Consider the following 12,981-nt stretch of genomic DNA (forward strand, 5'->3'; position numbering starts at 1 on the left):
AAATTTAACAGTGAAACAACCCAATCACTTCCATTTACTTATTCTATATGAATTACTATAAATGATGTATTTTTAGCTTCTGAACATCATTAATATTCAGAAATTAGGAGAGATCTGAAAATGGAATCATGTTATGTAAAGAGTTTATGGGAAAAAATGAAATACAGGAAAATGAAAACAAATTTTTAAAATTCAATAGAATAATTGATGTCATATCATACAGGGCGAAACATATTAGTTTTACATGTTGTAACAAGTTATACTAGAAAACATAATTTAATGTAGCACATGATAATGAACGAGGTACATAGATATGACGTCATGGGCTGGAATACTCTACATTATTAAAATAACATGCAATGCAGTAAATGACATAAAATGCTGCATGAGACAATGTGACATATGTAATATGGTGCATGAGATATTCAAATGATTTTGATGATAGAAGGTAGTAAATGATGCTGATGCAATGTGATACATGATATAAATTATCAAAAGTGGTGATATATATTTTGATGTAGTGTGATGAATAAAATGAAAAGTAGTACAAAGTATGATAAGGTATATGATAAAATGGGATGTATTGAATAAATTTGGCATGTGAAGTAATGTTGCATGTAACATGGCAGTGAATATAAAGTCTTTTGAAACAGAGTTCTCTTTTTTTCTTTTGGGGCTTTATTAAGAATACTATAGAAAAAGCTAACATGAAGAGTTTACAGCATGAAAGAGCTTTTCCAGTCTAATACAGTTTTCAGAAGGGAATTACTAGTTATAAAAATAAAAGAACATACAGATGTATTGATATAAACATAATACAAAGAATTAATATTTTTAGCAACAAGCTGACAAAAGCAGGCACAAAATTAGCATGAATTAAACCTTTAATAAATTTATTAATAAAAAAAAATTCAAGAAAAGACAAATTTTGCTTTGAAAGACTGCTGGTGGGTGAATTTTTAAACACAGCAACTATATCATTGAAAATAATATGAAATGTTATACCAAAGTTCAGGAATAAATGGAGTTTCCTTTTCTTTGCATGATATGTTGAAGTGCTAAGATTGTTCCATTTCAAAAAGAAAAAGAATTTCATGTTTTTTTTTTTTTTTTCACTAATGAAAGGCTTTTATTTATACAACTGCAGACCTACATTCTGCTCCAAGTCACTTTTCTCCATGATTCAACCAACAGAAAATTTTAATTTATACAACTGACCATTGCCATATGTCCAAATGTGGTTGAAATGGATCTTTTTATTTATACAACAGCAGCACTGCACCCAGCACGAGGAATAATCATGCTGCTAATATATGTCCATTGATCTGTGTCAGGATCATACATCTCAGCAGTTCGTAGGCGACAAGATCCATCAAAACCTCCTAATACATATATTCGTCCATCAAATACTGTGACCCCAGGCCAAGCTCTTGACGTATTCATTGATGCAATGTTGTTCCACTGTCGAGTAACGGTATTGTATCTTCAAAAATAAAATAACAAATGAATAAAACTGTGAAGGATATTTTAATTGAATTTTAATATATGGGAAACAGAATACAGGCATATTGGGAAACTTAACAACTTTGAAAATCTATTCTGCAGTCATATAAATATTAGTTTTTTTGTATAGATTAAAAATTCTTTCTTCTCATAGTTTTTTGCAGTAGAGTTTATGATATATGAAAGATACAGGCTAATTTTATGACTACATTATAATGTGTTACTTGATGTTACTGGCAGATGAGTCACTATCTAAATACGTTTCATGATAAATGAATTAAAAATTACAGACCATTTTTTTACAACTAACTCTACTTACTTTCTTGGATCTCCTAGCAAAATCGTTCATCTGCAGTCTAAGTCCTTTTCTTTCACTTGGAAGTTCCTTGTTAGACTGCTCTGTTGCAATGTGTGAGGTACAATACTCAAGTAAAAAATGAGCAGAAACGGTAAAAGCTGATCTCAAAAGGCTGCACCTCACAAAAGATGACAAAGGACTGACTGCAATAAGCAGAGAGATGCCATATGCTGGAGAAGACCAGCCAAGCTACGCAAGCATTGAAAAAATGTAAAATAACAATGATGATGATGAACCAGAAAACAATTTAAATATAATGCCAGTGGAATTGATAGGATATCAGTTGTGGGTTTTTCATGAACAGAAGGCAGATGGAAATCATACTTCATGTAAATATATAGCTAAATCAAGGTGAAATAACATTAGCAGATAGCTGCAGATGTTACTTTTACCTTTTTATGTGTCACAGCCCAAAGGCTGAGGCCATGTTGGGGCACCACAATTATTAAATTTTTTTTTTTACTCATCTTATGGTTCGAGTAAACAGTTACTTATATTGACAGAAATGTAAGTAGAATATGACAGACAGATTGACTGACTGACTGATTGATTGATTGATTGATTGATTGCCCCTTCAATACCAACTTGTGGATTTTTACATCTGAAGAATCAAATGTTTCAGAAAAATATGCAATTTCATCATACAATTTTAAAAATAACTGTAGAATGTCCATGGGTGCAGCTAGTAGTAATTAACAGCATAACAGAAAATACCCACTAATATAGATATTCTTCATTAAGCTTCCAATATAACTTCAAGTAAAAATCCTACACCTCACTTTTTGGAGATACGTAGAAAATTCTTTAAGCTTAAACTTTGTTAAAAAACCTGTAAAATACCATACCTTTCAACAATATCAAAATAACGATCTGTATGCCGACAGCGTCCCCCAAAAGCATAAATATAATGGTCTATTGCCATGAGCACTAGTCCTGAACGTGGTTTCTCCATTTCTGCAACTAATGTCCATTCTTCGGTTTCAGGATCAAAACATTCAACACTTGCCCTATCCATGTGCAAAGATTTGTCATAACCTCCTGTAAACAGAAAACAAGAAATCTCAATGGCAGTATTAGTAAAAAATTCATCTTTTAACCCTTTACCATTCAGATTATTCTGTCAAATATAATGCATATTTATTCACTGGCACAAAATTCAGAGAGATCCTACCCCTGCTGGCAACAAAGGGCATCTCTCACAGAGTGAGAGGCAGATTGTTTGATACTTGTGTGCAAACAGCTATGCTGCATGGCAGTGAAACATGGGCTGTGACAGCTGAAGACATGCATAGGCTTATAAGAAATGAAGCCAGGATGCTCCTCTGGATATGCAATGTCAGTGTGCATGTACAACAGAGTGTAAGCATCTTGAGAGAAAAGTAGGGTATAAAAGGCATCAGATGTGTGCAAGAGACAACTTTGTTGGTACAGTCATGTGACGCGTATGGTTGAGGAGAGCTGTGTAAAGAAGTGCTGATCTCTAAATGTGGAGGGAACTTGTGGTAGATGTAGATCCAGGAAGACATGGAATGAGGTGGTGAAGCATGATCTTCGAACTTTGAGCCTCACAGAAGCAATGACTAATGACCAAAACCTTTGGCAATGTGCTGTGCTTGAGAGAAGCCATCAAGCCAAGTGCACCGGTGCTGGTGGCATGTAAAGAACACCTTTCAAGCGTTGGGCTTCACAGAGGCAAAGTAGTTGAGTTCCTTTCGAGTGTTGAGTCTTACAGAGGCAATGACCGAGACCTTTGGCATTATGTTGTGCTTGAGAAGACCCATCAAGCCGAGCAAAATCACAGCCGTGGCAGATACCAGTGTCACACATTTTGGCACCTAAAAGCACCCTGGTGTCACATAAATGGCACCTAAAATCACCCTGGTGTCACACAAATGGCACCTGTGCCAGTAGCATTACACTCTTGGAGTGGTTGGCATTAGGAAGGACATCCAGCTGTAGATAACCATGCCAAATCAGACCGGAGTCTGGTGCAGCCTTCCAGCATGCCAGCCCAGTCAAACTGTTCAACCCATGCCAGCATGGACAACGGACATTAAATGATGATGGTTTTGAAATCATCATACCTTACCTCATACTTTAGAAATTTCAAAGATGTCATTCACTATTTTTAGAATGATGTTGTAGGGTAGGTGTGAGAGGCCAGATCTGGCTGGTTTGAACATAAAACAGGTAGAAAATTTGGGCCAGATATGGCCAGCTTAAATGCTAAAGGGTTAAATCTACCACATTAACCAGTTAGATTAAAAAGTAGTCATGATATAAAAGCTAAGAACTATTATTCAACTTTACATAAAAATCAAAGAGCAATGAAAAGAAAATATAAAGCTGGAGAAAAAGAAAACAGTTATTTTTTGAGATATTCTACCTGTCATTAATTTAAAAAAAATATATTTTGATGTTTTTCCAACATGAGTGGGATTTCAGCAATTGGTTTTAACACTGGATGCTCATCCTACAACTCATTTGTGAAGCAAGGACTGGGAAATCATTTTTTGCCTGTCAATCGAACTTAAGGAACAACATGATTGTATTAAGTAATTAGATTTGACATAAAAACCATGTAAGTGATAGACTAGTACAGATCACAAATGGTTTTCTGAATGGTTAAGTGTAGCCTTCAGAAAGAAGTCCAACATGTGAGAAAAACAATATATTGGAATATAAATTTAAAGCTTATCATTTCAACTAACTTAAATTTTAGAAATACCGATTTATATTTCTTTAACCGCACATGTATTTAAAGTAACTGGAATTGTGTTTAAAACAGAAATCCAAAGACATTTTTATGCAAAAATGAAATTTTCTTTAATATTACAGTGGGAATGCCCATTCTGAAACTTTGGTTTTCACAATTTAAGTTTTTATGAATAATTATATTTTATAAAATATTAAGTTTAGCAAATAAAAATGTTTAAGCACATGGTTCCAGGTTCAGTCCCACTGCATGGCACCTTTAGTGTCTTCTCAGGCTGAGCAAAGACTTGAGTGGATTTGGTAGATGAAAACTGAAAAAAGCTTGTTGTGTATATACATATGTGTGTGTGTGTGTGTGAATCTTTGTGTCTGTTTGTCCCCCAAATGGTGTTGGTTTGTTTACATCCCTGCAACTTAGTGGTTTGACAAAAGAAACTAACAGAATAAGTACCAGACTTTAAAAAAACTACTGAGTTGATTCATTCAACTAAGAACTCTTTGAGGCAGTGCCCCAATATGGCCACAGTCTAATGGCTGAAACAAGTTAAAAATACGAACCCTTTCTCAGCCTTCATTCTTTCTGGTTTCCTTTTCTTCTACCTTACTGTCTCTCCCTCTCTCTCTCTCATTCTTCATTCTTTCTGGTTTCCTCACAACCATTCCTTTTTTTTCTCTCCCTTTCTCTTGCTCTTCCTCCTCCCTCCCGTCGTTGACCCACAACGAGAGCTCTGCTACTGTTTTTTTGACCTGGCTTCCTTGAAGTGTTGACGGCATTTTCTGTTGTTCCTTCGCCGTTCTCAAAAATAGCGTTCGTAATACTTTATCTCGTTCGGCTTAACAGCCCTTCTTATCTTGTTATTCTCCTTGTCCTGTCTTTTACTGTTTATATTTTGTACTGTCGTTACTGTCCTGTTTTTGTTACCATTTTTACCCCTCCGCAAAAAGATCTCAAATTTTATTTAATTTGCTTTTCGCGGGAAGGAAAGTTTCTATCGAAGATGCGTATCGCCTTCACCTTCGAAACGCAGAGTAGATGAAACCATGGCGACTGAAGAAGGGGAATTTTCCTTGTGTTATTTGTCCTGTACTCTATTTTTTCGTTGTTTAAGAAAAATGTCCAGTTCCTTGGTTTTGTGTTTATGTTTTCGTTTCTCGTTGTATTTGACGTTTTTTTGGTGTCCTGTACCCATATATGCATGTACATATACATGCAGAGGTAGGTACGTACATATATGTATGTATATATGCATGTGTTTTATTTATTAATTTATATATATATATATATATATATATATTTATATATTTATATATACATACATAAATATAAGAGAGAGAGAGAGAATTAAGGTAAGGTAACTGCTATGCTAATGACATCTGTTGAAATATAAATACATATCCATAAGTGTCCTCTTGCTTCCAAACAGACTGTCTTTTTCTTAATAACAAGTCAATTTTGGAGAATTCTTAAGATTACCGCCCCTTCTCATTTGGAGCTGTACCCAACTGCCACCAACTGATTGTTCTACCTTCCCTGAGATTGGAGATAATGTCAATAAATCAAGAAACCATTTGATTTTCAGGTGAGGAAGTTAGTTGATACCACTGACCCCAATACTATATTTAATTACCCCAAAAAAGTGAAACAGTAAAGCTATCATCATTATCATCATTTACTGTCCATTTTCCATTCTGGCATGGATTGGATGGTTTGATAGGAGCTGGTAAGACCAGGTTGCATTGTTTCTTTTGGCATAGTTTCTACAGCATGGTTTCCTAAAGCCAACCACTTCAGAGTGTGCTGGCTGTTTTTTACATGGCACCAACACCAATAGGGCTGCCAAATATCTTGCAAGTCAAAAAAAAAAAAAAGCTAAAAACACCTCAACTGGGAGTGGGGGTAAATATTGGCAGGGTGGCTTTGTGCTAGTTGAGGGATTAAAGGTATAAAGGGTCAAAGATAGCTGTCTTGCTGTAGATACATAGATTATCCAATTGGAAGGGAAAGCAAAGTGAGTTAGAGAGTAAGATACAAAAACGATAGCAATAGTGAGAGAGACATGCCAAATATATGTTGGAACATACCCTCAAGGGACTTTGTGGGTTGTGAAAATAAGTGAAGTGACACTGAAGTTTGGACTAGGCGAGTGGGCAGGATAGAAGTGATTATAGTAAATGATGGAGAGAAACTTAGGAGAGACTTGGGGACAGGGGTCACAGTAGATATGTAAGGGCATTGTAGGTGACAGTGGATAAGGGAGGTGTTAATGTTGGAGAACAGCACAGCAGGGAAAAGTCACAGAAAGGAGGTGTAGTGATGCTACTGTGTAGGGTTCAGCGCGCATGCGCAGAATGGGACTACTTCCGGGTGGCTACCGGAAGTCTTCCCCATGCGCATGTGCGGGAAACGATCCCTTAGGCCCGCTAAACTCAATTCTCTCTCTCTGGCAGACAGCCAACGCGAACAGACGTGCATTTCGTAGACTCTGATAACCTCACCGACTTAGCCGCGAACGACATCGAACCACTTCAACAAACGAACAAGAAGCTGTGCATCAGAGGCTGTCGTTCTCCCATCAGATATATGTACGCCATCGCAATTAATAAACAAACTGCTGTCTTTCACCTATAACCTGACTTCGTCTGTTATGTCTTACTAAATTGTATGTGACGGGATCGGATTGACACCCTTTCAGTGATACCGATACAGATCCTGTTACAGAGGCAACTGGTGGAGACAGTAGACAGGGGAAGATAATGGGAAATGGAAGTGATTTGGAGTGGGGAAGAAAGGTAACTGAGAAAGCAGGGTATGTAGTATGTATCCATTCTGCTCTCAGGTGATAGAGAAGTGATAGGTGTTAGGGTATGAAATGTGTGTGTGTGGGAGGTTGACAGGGGAGAGCTCTTTATGGAAAAGCATTACCAGGGTGGTTTTAGGATGTGGTGGTGGGGTCTTCTTGAATACAGCAAGGTGCCAGATATCTTGATCCTTTGTCATCTTCGTAAAGCTCAGATCAGCCTTCAATATTTTGTCCCATGTCTTCCAGAAGTTCCATCTGCTTTAAGCGATCGGCACTTCTTTAACCAACTGTCCTCATTCATATGCATCACATGGCCAAACCAGCACAGGCTTCTCTCTTACCACTGCATCTAATTTCTATAATCCTTAAATTTTCTCTCAATACAATAGCACTGTTGCATGTGTACACTGATATTGCACATTCAGCAGAGCATACTAGCTTCATTCCTCTCCATTCTGCACTTGTCCTCTACATTCAGGGCCCATGTGACATTGCTGTTCATATACATGTATCATACAACTTTCCTTTCACCTAGAAAGGTTTTTGGTTGACAGTAGGAGTAAAAGCTCTCTGAACTTTCTCCATCCTGTTCTTATTCTAGCAATTAGACTTTCAGTACATTCTCCTTCTCTGATAATTAGGTCACCTAAGTAGCAGAAATTTTCCACTACCTCTAAAGAGCCTCCAGAGCATTTGAGAAAATCAATTTTCTATGTATCTGTAGACTTTATGGCTCCTGGGCATCTTCCTCATACAAACACTACTTTCTCTGTAAACCTTCCTATTATTATACTGCACCTCTTCTGTGTCCATGGCTTGCTCTGAATTTCTGCCTATACCTTTCCTACATATTCAGCAGGGACATTTAACTGAAAGGGTTAGGATCCTGTCTGTTTTCTAGCTTACTAGAATCTTGGTCTTAGCTAAGTTAATTTTGAGGCTCTTTGATTCCAGATTTTGCTTCCACACCTGGAATTTCTTTTCTAGTTCCAGTACGGATTCTGTTATGAGAGCAAGATCATCAGGTTATAATAGTTTCCATGGGCAGCTGGTCTTAAATCATTTTGTTAGGCCTGGAGGACGATGATGAACAGGACAGGGTTGAAGAATGAACCTTTGTGAACACTTACCTCTAAACTAGATCCATCACTGGATTCATGGCTAACTCTTACCTTACTAACTGCACCACTGTGCATGGTCTGTATTGCTTTCATAAGCCATTTGTCTACACCTAGCTTCCTCAGATACCATCATATCACAGAGCTAGGCACAAGGACTTGATGGCAGTGAGTCCTTGTGCAGAGTGAAAGCAGGTATGGGTGGTGGTGTAGTGACATCATCTTCACAGTCTTCAGTGTGCGAGTGCGGAGTTGGAATCTTCTAGAAGGTTTGCGAAGGTTCCCTCATGCACATGCGCTAAAAGACTGACGGAAAAAGTTCTGTCGCATTCCTTGCTTGTGTTGGAGACTCGGGACACGGCCGTTGAACACTGTAGACGTGCTTTTGATTAACTCCAGATTTGCTGTGTAGTTGCTGACTGACCAAAATGTACATTTCACAATATACCCGAATAAAGAGTTGTATATATTGTTCGGATGCCTTTCTCGTTTCCTTACGTATACATTTTTTAAAACAAAGAGGAAGAAATCCTACAAGTGGTGACCCCGAAAACAAGAACACTAGGCCAATTCCAGCGACCGAGCTATGTTCCTGTCACAGTTCCAGTGATCCAGCTACATTCCTGCTCCAGTCAACGACGCCGCCAACATACCCCAGCAACTCAGGACGTGTTCCACTACCGTTGCTTTCATCTCGATGACGCCTTTCTCCGCCGTCGCCATCTTCACACTGACGCGACCATCAACACCGACATCTTAGTTTATTGTCGCCTGTACTCACCAACACGACCAATTTTACTCACGCTGTTAGAGTGAGAATCTTTCAGAGAGGAAAACAGTTGTAGTCTACCTATCTATATCAAGAGACTCGGCACAGCATGATAGCCACAACTTCTACACAGGTAGTAACCGTCTCTGCCACGTGACCCACAACATCTTGTTATAGAACTCTTAATATTGTGTACCTCAAGAACTGGTAAACTAACTCCACCTTTAACTCTAAGCTGAGACATTCTTTCTATGCTCTGTATTTTGTCTTACATGCATACACCTTGTTTGGTCTTTTGTACACACTTACATGAACATGTAGACACAAACACTTGTTGCATGCACTCACACACTCAACTCTGATAGGACTCACACACAAACATTTGTTGGTCCAATTGCTGGTTTTCTTCTTTTTTAATTTCAATTTATTTTTGTTCCATTTCCTCTTTCATCAGTTTCTACTTTCATTCGTTTTTTCCCTTCCTTTGACAGGATCATCTGTTAAATTAAAAACAAAATGTCCTTTGCATCATTACCTGTTTTTACTGGAGATGCAACACTTTGGTTTGCGCAATTAGAGGCACATTTTTCGGCTCATAGTATTTCTTCTGAGCAACAATTGCAACTTAACTTGCAATTACTGCTAGAGATCTCATTAGAGATCCTAGTCTAGATGCTACTTATGCGTCTGTGAAGGCAGAGATTTTACGTAGGAATACCAAAAGTGAGGAAAGTAGGTTTAATGAGTTAATGGCAGACGAAGAGTTGGGGGATAGAACGCCGTCACAATTTTTGCACCATTTGAGAGAGTTAAGCAGTAAATCCACTGACGATCCCCTACTTCGGAAGATTTTTTTTCAAGATTACCTTCCAATATACAAACAATTTTGGCCACAGCACTTGAATCAAATACTGTGGACCAAACATCCACCATGGCTGACAAAATTGTTGAATTCTCCGTGCAGCCATCATCATGTGCTGCTTGCGTCTGCTCCGAGGTATCTTCTGCAGACTCAATTGATGGCCTTTCTAAAAAATTGACATTCTTACCAAAAGGATGGACACGATGTGTCGCTATGGCAAGCGTTTCTCAAGATCGCATAGTCGTAGTCATTCTGCATCTCGTTCCTCACAGTCAAAGTCCGGACTGTGTTGGTACCACTCCAAATTTGGAGAGAAAGCACACAAGTGCATACAGCCATGCACCTTTAAACATTTAAACTAGCTTTGGAGGAGTTGCGCATGTCAACTTCCTCCTCTTCGTTCTCTGGTTATTGTGCATTTTTTGTAAAAGATCTAGTGTCGAAGAAATTCTTCATGGTAGACACTGGTTCTTGTTGTAGCATTTGGCCTCTGCGTCTTACTAACGACAGGCCAAAACGCTCTAATGTTACTCTGCACACTATTGACTCGTCACCAATAGCCACATTCGGGCAGGTTTCGTTACGCCTTGACATAAATCTTCGTCGAGATTTTCAATGGGGTTTTGTCATTGCTGACATTCCGCATCCTATTTTAGGTGTGGATTTTCTAAATCATTTTGATCTATTGGTAGATGTCAGGCGTCAGAGGCTAGTCGACAATTCGACTACACTCTCCACGCCGACTAGAGGATCTACCAATTCAGCTCTTAGCCCAACATTTTTTGTCGCTACATCTGGAGATGTTTTTCATTCTCTTTTGGCTTCTTTTCCAGAGCTAGTCGATATTACTTTTAAAATGGCAAAACCCATACACTCGACATTCCATTTCATTACAACTACTGGGCTGCCTGTTTTTTCGTGCCCACGGCGTCTTGCACCTGACCGTCTTAAAACGGCTAGGGCTGAGTTTGAGCATATGCTCCAGCTTGGTCTGATACACCCCTCCACCAGCCCATGGGCATCACCCCTTCATTTAGTTCAAAAAGGGGATACAGATTTTCGCCTGGTGGGAGATTATCGGTATCTAAATTCTGTGATGATTCCTGATAGATATCCAATAAGAATTCTTCAGGATTTTTCAGCGAATCTTCATGGCTGTACAATTTTTTCTAAGGTTGACCTCATATGTGCTTATCATCAAATACCAGTCAACCGAGCCGATGTTCCTAAAACGGCAATTACCACTCCTTTTGGTTGTTTCAAATTTTTATACATGAGTTTTGGTTTGCGGAACGCCACTAGTACATTCCAACGTTTTATAGATGAAGTTGTTCGTGGACTTGATTTTTTCGCGTATGTCGATGATATCTTCATTGCAAGTGATACGCATGAAAATCATCTCCAGCACTTGTCTCAGCTATTTCAAGGTCTTTGCGAATATGGTGTTCGCATTAATCCAGACAAGTGTGTTTTCAGGCAATCTTCTCTTGACTTTCTCGGTCATTGTATTAATTCGAGTGGAATCAAACCTCTCTCGTTTAAAGTCGATGCCATTCAGCGCATCGCATCTCCTTCTTCTTTACGTCAACTTTGCCATTTTTTGGGTATAGTTAATTTCTATCGACGCTTCATAAACCGGTGTGCGGACAAGCTGCTTCCTTTAACGCAGCTGCTAAAGGGCAATTCTAAAAAAAGACGCCCATCTTACTCTTTCAGCTGAAGCATTGTCTGCCTTTGAATTGGTAAAAAAGGAACTAGCTTCAGTTCCTGTTCTAGCACATTCGGCTCCTGATGCTCCACTTTCTTTATCTGTGGATGCATCAGATTCTGCAGTTGGTGCTGTTTTGCAGCACACCGTAGATGGTGAAACAAAACCTTTGGCTTTCTTTTCTTGCCAACTGCAGCCTGCCGAACGCAGATATAGTACTTTTGATTGGGAGTTACTAATGATCTATCTGTCGGTTCGGCATTTTCAGTACCAGCTCAAGGGACGGGAGTTTGTTATTTATACTGATCACAAGCCCCTTACGTTTGCCCTATCTTCCAAAACGGACAAACTCTCCCCTCGTGCTTTCCGTCACTTGGACTATATTTCTCAGTGTACAAGACACATTCAACATGTGCCAGGGAAGGAGAACGTCCCAGCTGATGCTCTCTCTAGGCTCCCTGTCAATTCCATTTCCTCTCCTGCAGCAATTGACTTAACTGCTATTTCGCAAGATCAACCACCTTTAGTGGAGTTGGATTTAACTTCGTCCAAGTTTATCAATTGTAAGTTTGCCTACCTTCCGCACCCTTCAGCTGAAGGCTCTATTCTTTGTGACATCTCCACCGGTTCTCCTAGGCCGTTAGTACCTGAGAACCATCAACGTTCTGTTTTTGATGCCCTTCATTCATTGTCACATCCGGGCATCTCTGCCACAGTAAAGCTTGTTACTGCTCGTTTTTTATGGCCCAATATGCGGCGATCGATTACCTCTTGGGCACGCTTTTGCTTGAAGTGCCAGAGGGCTAAAGTCCATAGACACGTTCTTGCTCCACTTGGACAGTTTTCTTCTCCTGAGACCCGTTTTCGCCATGTCCACCTTGATTTGGTTGGACCATGGCCTGTGAGTTGCGGTTTCTCATATATTTTAACTTGTATTGATCGTTTCTCATGTTGGCCGGAAGCCATTCCTATAGCAGACATTTCTGCTGAAACTGTTGCGAAAGCCTTCATGTCTATCTGGATTTCTAGGTTCGGTGTACTGTCCAGTTTAACCACAGATCGTGGTCGACAATTCGAAGCTGTTTTATTTCATGAGTTATCATGAATCCTGGGGGTGCATCATATACGCACCACTAGTTACCATCCC

At 39.0% G+C, this 12,981-nt stretch overlaps 1 protein-coding gene across 1 annotated transcript in view; it reads right to left on the reverse strand.

Moving 5' to 3' along the window:
• Positions 1 to 655: 655 nt before the first annotated feature.
• LOC115211038 (kelch-like protein 5) overlaps positions 656 to 12,981 on the reverse strand; it is a 28,690-nt gene continuing 16,364 nt past the window's right edge. The window contains exons 3-4 of the mRNA XM_036502129.1: positions 2,707 to 2,899; positions 656 to 1,483 (exon numbers count right to left, since the gene is read on the reverse strand). Coding sequence (XP_036358022.1) covers positions 1,261 to 1,483; positions 2,707 to 2,876 — 393 coding nt within the window. The 5' untranslated portion in view covers positions 2,877 to 2,899 and the 3' untranslated portion in view covers positions 656 to 1,260. The remainder of the gene's footprint in view (positions 1,484 to 2,706; positions 2,900 to 12,981) is intronic.

The sequence above is a fragment of the Octopus sinensis genome, linkage group LG4 (assembly GCF_006345805.1).
Source record: "Octopus sinensis linkage group LG4, ASM634580v1, whole genome shotgun sequence".
Lineage (NCBI taxonomy): Eukaryota > Metazoa > Mollusca > Cephalopoda > Octopoda > Octopodidae > Octopus > Octopus sinensis.